The 15,725-nt window shown below is 37.4% G+C and overlaps 1 protein-coding gene across 4 annotated transcripts in view; it reads left to right on the top strand.

Annotated features, from left to right (window-relative positions):
* The window catches only part of DLGAP5 (DLG associated protein 5), a 100,052-nt gene that overhangs the window by 31,144 nt on the left and 53,183 nt on the right, over positions 1 to 15,725 (top strand). The window contains exons 13-19 of one of the 4 annotated variants that reach the window (XM_082386500.1): positions 94 to 186; positions 3,848 to 4,067; positions 6,689 to 6,872; positions 8,653 to 8,713; positions 9,540 to 9,783; positions 10,621 to 10,670; positions 13,694 to 14,215. In XM_082386500.1, coding sequence (XP_082242626.1) covers positions 94 to 186; positions 3,848 to 4,067; positions 6,689 to 6,872; positions 8,653 to 8,713; positions 9,540 to 9,783; positions 10,621 to 10,670; positions 13,694 to 13,834 — 993 coding nt within the window. In that variant the 3' untranslated portion in view covers positions 13,835 to 14,215. Of the gene's footprint in view, positions 1 to 93; positions 187 to 3,847; positions 4,068 to 6,688; positions 6,873 to 8,652; positions 8,714 to 9,539; positions 9,784 to 10,620; positions 10,671 to 13,693; positions 14,747 to 15,725 lie in introns of those variants that run through there. The other 3 variants (XM_082386501.1, XM_082386499.1, XM_082386502.1) reach the window with 3 other exon arrangements.

The following is a 15,725-nucleotide window of genomic DNA, read 5'->3' on the forward strand; positions in this document are numbered from 1 at the left end:
CATTCTCAATTTTTTTGAAACTTCAGTTTATTAGTTTGTAATTTTAATGTGGTTAGCATTAATCTGATAAACTTGTGCTTTATTTATTAATAGATAGAAGACATAAATCAAAAATTCAACAATCTGACCAAACTTGAGGAATCTGGGTGGCAAAACAATAACAATACAAGCAAAAAAGTTTTTCGGGTAAGTTTGTGGGTTTCTAATATAGACTCTTCTACTCTAAAGAATTTTTATTTTCAAGCTTTATAAACATTTAGCTTCAGATTTTTTATCATTTTATAAAATAAGTTTCATATATTGCTTACAATGTGCTGATTGTCTTTGAAGAAAGAAAGGAAATGAGCAATGCAAAATTCAGGATGGTTATTTCCGGAGGGAGGAAGGATAGGGACTATGATTGAATTGGGACTGTGATTGATTGAGAGCTTCTGAGTTGCTAAATAGTGGGTGTGTATGTGTTTGTTTTATTCTTTAAATTGTGTTTATACATTTTTTGGTAACAATAATGGTAGAAGTAGATAATTTATATAATGCTTAGTATGTGCCAAATGTTGTTCCAAATACTTTACATGTTTTAACTCATTCAATCCTCAACAATCCTATTGAGGTGGGTACTGTTTTCCCCATTTTACAGTTGAGGAATATGAGGCCCAGAAAGATTAAGTTACTTGCCCAAGGTGGAGCTGGGTTTCGGGCCAGACTTTCTCATTCCAGAATTCCTATTCTTATCCAGTAGGCTGAGCTTTTGTGTGATATATTTCAAAATGAAAGATTTTTTGGGTTTTTTTTGGCCATGCTGAGTGGCTTGCGGGATCTTAGCTCCCCGACCAGGGATCGAACCTGGGCCCCCTGCAATGTAAACGCAGAGTCCTAACCACTGGACCGCCACAGAAGTCCTGAAAGAATTTTTTAAATAGAAAAGAAAGAGGAACAATGGCTCTTTAGAATGTCTGTCTTCTTCCCTATACTTTATCTTGTAAAATTTCCTATTACTTTATCATGATAGATTCCATTCTTATCTGTTCGTATAATTTTTTCTAGTAATGTTTTAAACACAGAGTTCTTGATTCAGATGAATGCTTCTCAAACCACAGTACAGCATTGCCAGTTTTCCTTTTAGATTTTAGAAAAATGTCTGTGGTTATAAAATCAGGTTTCTAGATTGGTATTTTATCATGCTATGTAATCCAGATAAAAACTGTTTTGAATCCTTAGGAGTTTAAGCTGTTAGAGTTTTTTTTTTTCTTTTTTCTTTTTAAAATTTATTTATTTATTTATTTATTTTATTTATTTATGGCTGTGTTGGGTCTTCGTTTCTGTGCGAGGGCTTTCTCTAGTTGTGGCAAGTGGGGGCCACTCTTTCATCGCGGTGCGCGGGCCTCTCACCATCGCGGCCTCTCTTGTTGCGGAGCACAGGCTCCAGACCCGCAGGCTCAGTAGTTGTGGCTCACGGGCCTAGTTGCTCCGCGGCACGTGGGATCCTCCCAGACCAGGGCTCGAACCCGTGTCCCCTGCATTGGCAGGCAGGTTCTCAACCACTGCGCCACCAGGGAAGCCCCTAAGCTGTTAGAGTATTAAAGAAACATTTTAATAAAATTATTTTACTAATTGTTATGAAAAAGACTCAAAGGACATTGACAAAATTGATTGAGTTTTAAATCTACTAAACAATGAAGGATGCTTGAACATTTTGAAGCTACTGTGGATATTTCTTACTGAGTACTTAGTCCTGGAAACATTAATATCATCAGTGATGCAGATAATGGCTGTATCAGTACAGCAGTATATCAGAGCCTTGTAATTCTGCCCCTTATCACCAGGTGTCTCTCTCCTCCTACTTTATTTATAGTCTGCTGTTAAGATATCGAACAAATAAAATAAAATTTATCTTTTACTTATACTTTGATACCATTCCCTTCTACCTCCTATTCATTGCCTCTCATTCCATCACTTATCCTGTTTTCATCTTTCCCTCTTTTTTCCATCAGTTTTTAGATATGTTTAAGGGTCTTATCTCTGTTTACATTAGGAAAAAGCAAAACAACAACAACTAAACCTGTGAGGTCCACATCTCTTCCAGTTATCTGTACCTCCTCTTCCCTATTCCCATTTCTTTCTTCCCATTCACAGACAAGCTTCCTGAAAAAGTTGTCTATACCCTGTCTTTACTATTTTGATTCCCACTTACCTTTCCAACTCACTGCAATTTAGCTTCACCCCCTCTATGCTTCCAGAACTGTCATAACCAAGGTTATTGATCCACTAATTGCTGCAGTTATTAGGTACTTAATTATAAAATCTAGTCCCTCTGCAGTATTAAATACAGTCTACTCCCTCTTTCTTGAAATTATATCATACTGATTTTCCTCCTACCTCTGTACCTTTTCTTCAGTCATGTTTGCAAGTTCCTTTCCATTTATCCCTTAAGTGTTTGTGATACTCCAGTTCCTACCTCAACTCTCTTCTCTCCTTCCATATTCTTCATGCGCAATCTTACTCACTCGGCGATGATTCCCGAATCTGTATTTCAAACCACTCTTACTGCTAACACAGTAATACTTTAAAATCTGTATATCCCAAACTGAAGTCATCTTCACACACATCGATGTTTCCCTGTCTCAGAGAATGGTGTTATCATCCCTCCAGGCGCCCAAGATAGAAACCTGGCTATCTTCTGTGGTCCTTTCCTTTCTGTATTTCACCACCTTCACCTGCACCTATCTAAAAGATTGCTAAGTCCTCCCAATTCTTCCTCTTAAATATCTCCTGAATCTGTTTACTTTTTTCCATTTTTTCCCTCCATAATCTACTAGCATCTTTTTCCAGTATCACTGAAGTAATCTCCTTCCTAACTGGCTTGTAACCCTCCAATCCATTCTCCAGGTTGGACACAGAGTGACTTTTCCAGAATGCAAATTTGATAATGTTAACCTCCTGATTAAAAATCATCAGTAACCTCTATTACTTTGTCCTCTGTGTAAATGTAGCTCCTCAAAATGGTTACATGTGAGGGATTATAATTAGCTGTTACTTACCTCTTGCCAACTCCTCTGTGCTTTCTTTCATTTCTGGTTTTGCAAACATGCTATTCTCTCTACCTAGCCCTTTCCTCATCCCATCTTGTAGCCCACCTAGCTGTGATTTCAGCTCAGGTGGTACTTCCTATAAGCCTTTCTTGGTGCCTCTGAAGGTTGATTAATTGATAAATTCAGCCCTCTGAGTTTATTTCTAACACGACATTTATTCTTCTCAGTGTCCTTATCTAGCTCTTCCACTGTGAATCTGAGAACTCCTTGAGGGCAGGAACTTTGTCCTTTACCTTTTGACCCCCAGCATTTTATTTATTTATTTTTAAAAAAAAAAATTTATTATTTTTAATTTTTTGCCTGCTTTGGGTCTTCGTTGCTGCATGCAGGCTTTCTCTAGTTGCAGCAAGCGGGGCCACTCTTCGTTGCAGTGCACAGGCTTCTCATTGCAGTGGCTTCTCTTGTTGTGGAGCATGGGCTCTAGGTACATGGGCTTCAGTAGTTGCAGCACTCGGACTCAGTAGTTGTAGCCCATGGGCTTCAGAGCACAGACTCAGTAGCTGTGGTGCACGAGCTTAGTTGCTCCGCGGCATGTGGGATCTTCTCGGACCAGGGATTGAACCTGTGTCCCCTGTATTGGCAAGCGGATTCTTAACCACTGCACCACTAGGGAAGTCCAACCCCCCCCAGCATTTTAGCACGTACTAGGAGCTTGGTAAGTATATGATGAATGTGTTGAGTATTTCATGTATGCTTTATTTGTTTTTCTTATAAGATGGTAATGAATCCCTTTAGTAAGTCATAATTTCTCTTCACAGAAAAAAGTTGTCTCAGGTATAGCGAGTAAACCCAAACAGGATGATGGTGGAAGAATTGCAGCTAGAAATCGCCTAGCTGCCATAAAAAATGCAGTGAGAGAGAGAATTAAGCAGAAAGAACATGCTGAGGCTGCAGCCTCTGCAATGCCAAACGAAGTGGATAAAATAGTGTTTGATGCTGGATTTTTCAGAATTGAAAGTCCCGTTAAATCATTCTCAGGTTAGTTTTTCTGCTGAGACTACTAAAGGGAAATATTTGGGTTGGATGGGAGCTTGTGTAAGAGATGAAAAATAGTTTTCACATGAAGATTTATGTGTTTTCTGTGATTTCTGAGAAATAGCTTATGGAAGGTGGGTTTGGTTTAATTTTCATTTGGAGTAAAAATTTTCCTCCAATCTTTTTGAAATACAGTAAATGTACTGATTTCCTTATTTTATTTTATTAAAAACATTTTTTTTTAAATTTATTTATTTGGCTGCACCGGGTCTTAGTTGCGGCATCCGAACTCTTAGTTGCGGCATGTGGGATCTAGTTCCCTTATCAGTGATCGAACCTGGGCCCCCTGCATTGGGAGCGTGGAGTCTTAGCCACTGAACCACCAGGGAAGTCCCCCATTTTCCTAATTTTAAAATATTGCAGTGTAACCAGCTTTTACTACTTCAGAAAACCATTCTTTCTTATGATTTTGTAACTCTGGTTGTATTTTTCAATAGCTGTTTTTCATAGGCTATCTTTATTAGATTGAATTTATTTACCTAGATTAAAATTATATATAAGCCATATAATAAGAGATCATAGTTGAAGTAATCTGTTCCTTCAATCTTGGTAGACATTTCTATTAATGCTTTAAGTGCTAGATGTTTATTTTCAAGGAGAAAGGGGCTAAGTCCTCTTTAAGTACTAATCAGCAGAAGGGATTTTTTTTTTCCTATTATTTAACTGTGTCCACTAGGAAGATTTCTGACCATAAACTTGAGTTGCTATTTAATATTTACATTAAAATGTAAATTTATCACCTCAAGTATATTATTACCTCCCTGTCAATTTAGGTATCACACCTAGTGTGTGGTTTTGGTGTGTTTCCTTTACTCCAAGCAGCTGCACTCCCTGGACTCCAGGAATTGCCTCACTACTAATGGCATGTGTCCTTGTTACTTACTTCCCAAGGATCCTAGTGGTTTCCATGACTATGGGCCCACCGCTGTCTGTTCTTTCAGGTAGTCATCTTGGCACTTATGACTAGAGAGATCAAGGTTTTTGACCAAAATTGATCTTTCTGAAATTGAGTTTTAATTATAGAACTCAATAAAGTTTTAATTGTAGAACTCATAGTTTATATGAGGTTTGTTACAAAGCAGAGGTCCCCCAAGAAGCCCCACTCATCCCGTTTGTTACTTCCTAAAGGCAACCACTTCCAGTGCTTAAAGGAGTCTTGGGTTGTTTGCAGCCCTCTCTAAACAAGGTGTAGATTTTTTTCTTGAATTATTCCTTTGATGTACTTTCCTTGGTTTTCTCTGATCTTTCTTTCAGAAACTCATATCTTTCTCCTGGTAAATAGACTATTTTTATCATTCTTTCCTGTACTTGTCATTTTCTTCTACTTCCTGACTTTCTTCAACTTTCCTGTTAGCTATCATGTTTTTAATTCCCAAGAACTCTTTCTTAGTCTTTGAATGTTCCATTTTATAACATTCTGTACTTGTTTCATAAGTGCACTGTCTTATTTTTCTACAGATGTTAACGATAGCTTTTTTGTATTCTTCCCCTGGATAGTTTGTTCCAAGATACTCTCATCTGTTTGGTTTTGGTTTCTGTCTCTCGTATTAGAGGCTTCCATCGGGTGTCCGATGATCATCCACTGCCTGCTCATGGTTAAGAGCAGGACTCTGCACGACAGCGTGTGGGTAATAAGGTCTTTACTGTGGGGTGATTTAGCTGCACCGTTACGCTGGGAACCTGCACATCATCACTGTATTTAAGTCTTTTCTCATGGGCTAGTTAGATTCCCCAGAGAAGATCCTTCCGATCTGTTGCCTGGAGGGTATTATTCTGGCTTCCAGTCTTTCAGGAGCCACATGGGGGGAGGGAAACTGAGTGTATCAACAATTTAAAAAATACTCATTTAATCCCCCCTTTTCCATATAGTACCCGTCTCTCAACCTCATCCCCTAAACCGGAGACGCCCTGTTTCACCTTTTTGGGGAAATAAGCCTCTAGTTTTTTTTATCTTGGTGGTGGGAGGGGGTTGGTGACAGTTTCCCAGCTGTGCATAATGAGGAAAGGAATCTGGACTCTAATTGTTCTTTAAACTGACTTTGAACCAATCCTGTTTTTACCTCTGCTTGCAGAGATTCTTGAGGCCACCAATTCTTTTGAGAGGTGCTGTGGTATAAACTGGGTTGATTCACATCAACCTGACTAGTGGCTTAGGATTTATTTTCTTGAGTCTACTAAGTAATATCCCACTCATCTATCTGCATTACGCTTCCAAAATTTTCTGAGTTTTGTTGTTTCTGGTTTAGTTTCCTTTGTCCTTGAAAATTATATTTCAAATTTTAAAAGCCACTGACCTTAAAAAAAAGGATGCTTTGTCCTTGTAGCATTCAACCTTTCAAGATTATCTCTGTTACTATTTATAGTAGTGGGATGTCAAGAGGAAGCAGTTTAGTGTGTGTATTCAGTACTATCTTTAACTGAAAGTCCCAGGCATTGACTTTAACAAACATTATTTTATAGGAGAAAGGTAGGGGAATAGGAAGAATTTGCACTGTCTTCCTAGTTATAATGAAAAATGAATGAAAGAGCTTTTTGGTATTAAGATGATTTCTCTCATCTTCTAGGACTTTCTTCTGAATGTCTTTCTCAAAGACTTAGAATACCTAAGTCCGTCAGCAAAGCTGCGTCTGCGAGCAGGGCTGAGATGGGCGTTCTAAGACAAACTACATCACCAGAGAATCCTGATCCTCAGGGTACCAAAAGTGAACATGTTGATAAGACTTTGATTTCAGATATTCCTGGAAACAGGTATTTCTTTAATATGTTATTATTAAGAGTTTAACAGATGCAGACATTAAATACCATTTCAGATTGTTAACCTGGTTAAGTATGCAAGATATGTATTGTTTATTAAATTTCACAATGACCCTGTAACATATAGGCAATACTTCTGTTTTATAAATGAGGAAATGAGGGCTTCAGATTTCAGATTGGTAAATGGTCATATGTAGATGGGCAAAGTAAATGCTGCAGAACCAAGAAGAAAAGAAGTAATATAGTGTTCTTTGTTGATAAACGGCCTGAAACTTTGGTGCTTGACAGATCTGAGCTCAAAACCAGCTCTATGACATACTAGCTATGAAACTTCAGGACAAGTTTAATTAACTCACTAAGCTTCAGTTTCATCATCCACAAAACAGTGCTGATACCTCCCTGCAGGGTCGTTGAGAGGTAGGCACTTTTGTACCAGCCATTATAGAAAGTACCTTGAGGTTGCTGACTTGACAGATGGCAGAGTGAGAGAAGGGGGAGCTAATATGTACTGAACAATTATTATGGGCTGGACATTGTTCAAGGTTCCTATCATATATTATCTCATTTAATCCTCAAAACAACCATGTGAGGTACTAGATCTCCATTTTTTAAAAATGAGGAAACTTGAAAAGTTAGTAACTTACCCAAATTCAGCTTACAGTTGGTGGGAGTGGATGTTACCTACATTCTTTATGCTACATAGTACTGCCTCTGCACAGATGCATCAAAATTACCTATATAGTCCTTGTTCGTGGAACATAAATGTACCAGAAATATGATAGGAAAAAGGTACTTTAAGTAGGAAATAAAATTGTAGTCTGGAGCCAAGATAGGACTGTTGGATTTATTATTAATCTGGAGATGGGACAGCATTGAATATTCTGCTGTCACACCAAACAAGGCTGTCAAAAAATAAAGAACACCCTATGCATTGACTATTTCAGTGGGGAAACAAATGAAAGTTTTTCTTTTTAAATATTTCATGGAACAAGTTATAAAATTTCTAGTTTTCAGTATAAACTAAAGTATATTTAGCCTTTGTAGGGATTAAAATATTTTAGATGTTTTAGAAATCTGTGGATTATAAAATACCAATTTATGGTCATTTCTTAAATGCAAGTTACTTTACTTTGTATACCCTGTAGTTCATTATCTTGTACTAAGAAGATCCAAAATTGTATTTAAGTGATATTACAAGTACTCTTTAAAAAATTTTTTTACTTTATTTCCGATAATAGTCCTGAAAGAGCATCTTACAAATAAACAACTTCGTACAATGAAGGCAAAGTGAAGCTGAAAACCAGAAAAATAGAGTATATATACATATTTTGAAATGACTCCAAGAAGTTGAGACAGATGTTTCTAGTAAAATGCAAGTTAAGAACTTCAGGATTAGAATATATTGTGCTATAACTAGCTAACAAGTAAATGTAGGCAACTCCAGCCATACAATAATTGAGTTGATGCTTTAATCCCCCAGAAGTAAGTTTTTTCCTGACTTTCTCTAGTATGTGGCTCTGGATTTGGCTGAGGTTCAAAAGATTGCCAGTAGACTGACCAGCATGGTCACAGGCTTGTGAGCTTTCCGAGGAAAATGCCTTTGGTTTGTAAGGCCATCCTGCAGTAGCTGTCATCCGAAACTAATCTATTTGGATCAGGCCTGATCTTGGATGAGGCTCCATCTTTGACCCATAAAGGAGAGTCTCAAAACACAAGATAAAAGATAGCAAAATGTTTAATTATCTGAGTACAATGCTGCTTTTTTCTTTTTCAGGAACAGCATAGTAGAAAATGCTAAGTGTCCTGGATTACAAGATTTAATTGAAGTAAACCATGTAAGTCCTATTCCAGTGCATTAGATAGCCCAGTATGTTACCTATTTATATCATTATATATAGTAACTCCATAAACAACCTCTGGAATTTCCATTGGAAATCTAAAGCAGTCATATAAAATGATAGTTCCTATTTCAAAGACCTTTGGCTTGTTTGAGATCATAGTGCCAATTTGGTTTTCAGCTCACATCAAGATTATTTTTGTAAATAAAGTTTTATGGTATCACAGCCACAGTCATTTGTTTATGTATTATATCTGGCTGCTTTCAAAATACAACGGTAGAGTGTTCGTGTTTGTGCAGAGACTCTTTGGATCACAAAGCCTAAAATATTTATAGTTGGCTCTTGAACAACAGCATGAGGGGGGTGCCATCCCTCTGAACAGTCAAAAATCCACGTATAACTTACAGTTGGTGCACCCCTTATACTTGGTTCTTCCATATTTGTGGGTCCGCATCCGTGGATTCAACCAACCACAGATCCTGTAGTATTTACCATTGTAAAGATTCTGTGTATAAGTGGACCCTCGCAGTTCAAACCCATGTTGTTCAAGGGTCAACTGTACTACCTGGCCCATCACATGGAATGTTTGCCAATCTCTGAGCTGAACTGTTGGTACTTGCTAAGAAACTTTCCTTCATTTATACTATTGCTGTAATATTATATGATCTAATTGTTCAAGAAGCAAGGTAGTAGGATTTACAGTTTTCTTTAGCTTGTGCTCAGAATGTCATCCTTCTATTATTTCTTATTTTTAATAGCAATAAGACTTTTTCTGTTTATTTCAATTCTGGGTAATTAAATGTAATAACATTTTTACTTCCAGGATGTAAATAAGATAAACTTTGAAATAAATTGTTTACCTAGTGAAAGAATGAATTTGGCTCTCCTTGCTGGCAAAGTGGCAGATGATGTTAATACTAACAGAAAGGAAGAAATTTCAGATGTTGTGTATGGAATGGAACTAAATTCAGTTACAGCACAGGATGTTTTGATGATTAGCCCTGAAAAAAATGTACCATCACAAAATAACATCTCACAGGAAGAAGAAACAAAAATTTCTCAGTCAGGTAAAGTCTTTTAATGTATTTAAATGAGGCTTTGTTAAATAAATGAACTTGGACTGAAGTATAGATTATTATAAACACTTCGGGATACAGTTTCCAAGAATGAAGGTTGAGAAATTGGATACTTGCAGTAAATATCTTGTGAGAATTAGTTTGTGTTGTGGTACCCTACTATCCACCCAAACCTTTTGAGGTATACCCATTAAAAATCAACAACAGATACTAATCCATATTGGATATCAGCAGCACTTTACATTAGACCTAACTATGTGGGAACCTTTGTTGTTTGTGAAGACTCAGAAGAATTCCCTGAAGTTTTTTTAGTTCTCTTCTTTTCCATCAAACATCCTCAAACCTTTCTTCAAAACACCCTCTTTTTCTGCCCTAATGCCTTTTCCTACCTACTGTGTTGTGATTGTTCAGTAGGAAATGGCTCTTGTATTTTTGTTATAATATAATGTGTGATGGTTTCACCTACTGTTTTCATCTGCTACTGCATGGTGCTCTTCTGGCTGGGGTCTAAGGCAAAATAAACATTATAACCTTGGTCAGACATTTAAGGCACTCCAGCTATGTTCTTCTAGCATCTTTTGGGTACCTTTAAATTACAAGCATGAGATTTATTTATAGAAGCCTTTTTTTATACTGAAATTAAGGATGAGAATTTTACAAAGAAATTTAACTACATTTAAAAAATATTATAGCATAAGATGATCCATATTTTTCTTAGCATATGATGTATGGAATTTTTCATCTTTCAAGGCTTTGTCCATTTCTAACAACCCTTAACTGTGAGAATATTACTTTAAAAGTTAAAAATTATTCCTTTTTGTTTTTCAGTACTATTTGATAATAAAAGTCTCACTACTGAATGCCATCTTCTTGATTCAGTAAGTTTTCCAACTTGATTTGAAAAGTTCTTTATATTCCAGATTTGTTTTATAAAATGAATATTACTCACTTTTCAGTTTATGTGCAAAGTTTACGTCTTGTCATTGTTTTATTTACTCTGAAATCCACTTTTATTCATTTTTTCTCAAAATGGGAAAAATTGTATTAAGTGATGTTAATACTTTAAAATATAGTGTGCTTTAGTATTAAACTCTGAAGATTTAATTCTCTATAAGGTGTGTGTATCAAATTTGTTGTGACAAAGTGGTTGAATACTTGAATATCTAATATGCAGCTTGGATTATGCTGGGTAGTTCTCAGTGATGTATGAAAAATATAATGCAAGGTTTCTACCCTTTGAAGCTTACAGTTGGGGAGATAATGTCTGTCCTACCTTCAGTCATTGCTTATTTTCATTCTAGTTCTTTTAGATTACTATATTGATGTCCTGCTATTTTATTTGGAAGCTTCCCAGCCTTTACTTTTAGTGACCTCTTGCCTCTAAATCTAGTTCAAACATTTGCCCATCTGTGAAGCCTTCCTGTAAAAGCTCTCATCTCTTGCATGTTAATTTCTGTATAGGCACAGGTGCACAATGCATACAGTGCACACATTGAATCTCTTATTAAGAGTATAATATGAATAGGGCTTCCCTGGTGGCGCAGTGGTTGAGAATCCGCCTGCCAGTGCAGGGAACACGGGTTCGATCCCTGGTCCGGGAAGATCCCACATGCCGCGGAGCAACTAAGCCCATGCGCCACAACTACTGAGCCTGTGCTCTAGAGCCCGTGAGCCACAACTACTGAGCCCACGTGCTGCAACTACTGAAGCCCACACTCCTAGAGCCCGTGCTCTGCAGCAAGAGAAGCCACCGCAATGAGAAGCCCGCGCACTGCAATGAAGAGTAGCCCCCACTTGCCGCAACTAGAGAAAGCCGGCGCGCAGCAACGAAGACCCAACACAGCCAAAATAAATAAATTAAAAAAAAAAAAAAAGAGTATAATATGAATAAATGATACTGTATTCCTAAAACATATTGTACTTTCAGAAATCTATTTCCCTTATTAACTATAAATTCCTCTTTAGGCAGAGCTGTCTGATTTGCATTCATGGGTGCTGGTACTGAATAGTAGGGCATGAATGGAATAGTGCTGTCTTGCCTACTAAGTGTTTACTGTGTTGGCTTTCAGCCCTACTGCCAGATATTTTTATTTCAATGATCTGGATTAGGTCGTTCATCAGGCGATTCTAACATGTGGCCATGGTCAACAACTCTGGTTTATAACCTTACCTTGAAATTTTCCAGGACCAATTGCTAAAATGAATCAGGGAGTGGCTTTGGTTTGCTCATCTTCGATCTCAGAATATAAAAAATTCATTAAGGCAAATGTAGGATCAAACAGAAACAATTTTTGTTAACCTCATGAAGCCTGGCAAATGCTTGGCTTCCTTAAGCCACTAATTCCTCAAGGACCTCTGAATATGTTGACTTTTATTATCTTTCAAAGATGCCTTCTTTGTATTCAGCCTTCTGGGCTGGCTGCATCTCAGGAGCTGAATGGAATGTGTTACTGCGACCACACTGTTCGTTCTTAGTCTTGGCCTTCTTTATTTATTTATTTTTAAAATAAATTTATTTATTTTATTTTTGGCTGCATTGGGTCTTCTTTGCTGCACACGGGCTTTCTCTAGTTGTGGTGAGCAGGGGCTACTCTTCGTTACAGTGCGCAGGCTTCTCATTGTGGTGGTTTCTCTGGTTGCAGACCATGGGTTCTAGACGTGCAGGCTCAGTAGTTGTGGCTCACAGGCTTAGTTGCTCCGCGGCGTGTGGGATCTTCCCGGACCAGGGCTTGAAACTGTGTCGTCTGCATTGGCAGGCAGATTCTTAACCACTGCACCATTAGGAAGTCCCAGTCGAAGCCTTCTTTTTTTTTTTTTTTTTAAAATTAATTAATTATTTATTTATTTATTTTGGCTGCATTGGGTCTTCATTGCTGCCCGCGGGCTTTCTCTAGTTGTGGCGAGCAGGGGCTACTCTTCGTTGTAAGTTGCAGAGCATGGGCTCTAGGCACGCGGGCTCCATAGTTGTGGCTTACGGCCTCTACAGCACAGGCTCAGTAGTTGTGGCTCACGGGCTTTAGTTGCTCGGCGGCATGTGGGATCTTTCCGGACCAGGGCTCGAACCTGTGTCCCCTGCATTGGCAGGCGGATTCTTAACCACTGTGCCACCAGGGAAGTCCCAGTCTTAGCCATCTTTAATCCTAGGCTGAGACCTAGAAGGACAGGGATTTCAGCATAAGGCCAATTTATATAAACCTGATTAAACTTGTTCTCAGAGCTGAATTCTGAATGATTGGTTCTGATAATATGTGGTATTATAAGTAAATCTGGATGTTAATCATAATATTCTATTTTTGATACATTAGTAATATGATTAAAATTGCTTCACAGTTATCATATATTATCTTGTTGATAAATCTTAGTATCTTATAACTTAGTCTCCCTGTGAATTGTTTTCCACTTCCATAAATTTTAGAATTTATATTTTTGGATTTTTTTTTTTTTAATAGGTCCACCTGTCTATTTTAGACCCACATTATTACTAGCTCTGTGCATCATTTGAACTTGAAGTAGGGTTTGAGAGGGAACAAAGAAAAGGATCCCAGCAGGATCACACTAGTAAACGACCTATTAAGTACAATTATATGGATTAGGATTTGTGGAATCTGCATAAGTGGCCTCAGTTTTATTCATCCTGCATATGTTGCTGAAGTCCATTTACATATTACTAATCACCTTTTAAGGCATATATTCCTAATATACTTTTCAATTAAAAAAAAACTATATATTTGAAATTAGATCCATGGAAAGTAGCATAATCATGTTATTAATAATTTTTTATTGTGTATAAGAAATATCATTTATATTATTAATTAATCCATTACTAATTTGCAATGTTGAAAACTTAATTGGTGAAACTCTTGATGGTTACTTTAGTGACTTCTCTAAATTTATTCTCTAGCCAGGCCTAAACTGCAGTAATACATTCACTCAGGTGGAAAGAAGACATCAAGAACATACCAGACACATTCCCTTTGGTGGTAACCTGATTACGTTTTCACCTCTAAGGCCCCTCAGTGGAGATCAACCAGAAGAATTTTGAATTTAAAAAGAAATCCAGACATTTTTCTTCATGTTATCAGTGCTGTGGTATACTCTTAGAATATTGAAAAGTTGAAGAATATGTATTTGTGTTCACTTCTATTCAATCCATTTATATAGTGTCATACAGCAGCCCTCCGTATACTGAGGGCCTACTGTTGGGGACTTGAGCATCCTTGAATTTTGATATCCATGCGTGTGTGTGAGGGGAGGGGGGCGTCCTGGAACCAGTACCCCCCACCCCAGGATTCTGAGGAACAACTGTATACTATTTCAATATTCAGTGTTCATCAAAGTATGTTTTAGATATGATACTGTTTCTCAAGGGAAGTGGGGATATTTTGTATATTAACCATGCAGAATAAAAATGTACTGTGCCTTGCCTCTTTTGTTTAAAATGTATAAGCTTAAAAGTTAAGTATACCTACTCAGAGCTTATGAACATTCTTTCATTTAATCAAAATACAATGTTAAACTTTGACAGAAATATTTGCATTCTTTTATACTTTATTCTTAATTTGAACTCTTAAATTTGTTGATGTTGAACAGCTTTGCATATTACATTTTCCAGGGTATGTTGAGTTTCTTTAGATGAGCTTTCTGGATTCTCAAGTCAGTTTACATGCTGCAGTTTCAAATGGTTAAACTATAAGCAGTTCCCATTAAATTCTTGTATTTTTTTTTTTTCATTTTCCCCTTGACGTGACTGACAGCCTTTGAAGGAAATGCTGCCTTCCCTTAAAGAGAATTATATCAATCACTTAATGCGTTCAAAATATTTTCTCTTTTATAAAACTCTTAACTACAGGATTTGTAGAAGACAGGTCATCAGAATAACAGAGCACCAAGATGACTCATTGTAGCTAAAGCTTGTCACCAGACCTGGAACCAGTTATTTCTGTTTGCAAATGAGGTGAGTGTTCAAGGTATTCACCAAGCAAGCAGCAACTTTCTGGCTAGTCCTTTATAAGATGAGGAGTTTCCAAACAAGAAAGGAAAGCACATCTACTTTTGTTGTCAGAGGAAGGTATGTTAGGCTTGTGGAAAAGACAGTATTTATTATCAAGGCCACGTGAGCAGTTAGGAGACTATGTGAGGTGCTGGCTTAGAAGCATATTCTCAGAATGCCTAGTCTTAACAAAATATAAAAGCAGCTTTAACAGCCCATTAATGAATAATTCAAGCAAGACATTCAGAACAAAGAAACATTTTATGTAAAAGTTAGGGTTTTCTAAGGGTCCTGGGCCATGAACATGTAGAAGAGATGGGTACAAAGCAACCCAAGACTTAGAATCTATATAAAGCAATATGCAACAATGGGACTTCCCTGGTGGCGCAGTGGATGACTCCGAGCTCCCAATGCAGGGGGTCCGGGTTCGATCCCTGGTCAGGGAACTAGATCCCACATGCATGCCACGACTAAGGAGCCCGTGTGCTGCAGCTAAGGAGCTGGCAAGCCCCGCAACTTAGGAGCCCTGGAGCCACAACTAAGGAGCCTGCCTGTCGCAACTAAGACCTGGCTCAACCAAATAAAATAAATAAAAATAAAAAAAAGCAACATAATAATAAAATAACATTTGCCCTCAAGGATAAAGTAGATGAGAATAAAACAATGTGAGTAAACATGATTTTTTTTTGTAGGTTTAATAAGATGTACTATTGAATCATTTAGAAAGCTTTTGGCTATTAAGTGATAATGAATTGAACTCGAATTGGCTTAAAAGTAAGGAAATTTATTATTTCACAAGTTGTCAGGGTGATTTCAGGCACTTTACAATCAACAGCTCAGTGATGGCATCGAAGTCCAACATCTGTTCATAGTTCATTCTGGCATCCTTGGTGTCAGTGTCTCTAAAGCTGGGTCGTTTTGGAGCCACGTGATGGCTGCTAGT

This window comes from Balaenoptera borealis (assembly GCF_965194805.1).
Source record: "Balaenoptera borealis genome assembly, chromosome: 3".
NCBI lineage: Eukaryota > Metazoa > Chordata > Mammalia > Artiodactyla > Balaenopteridae > Balaenoptera > Balaenoptera borealis.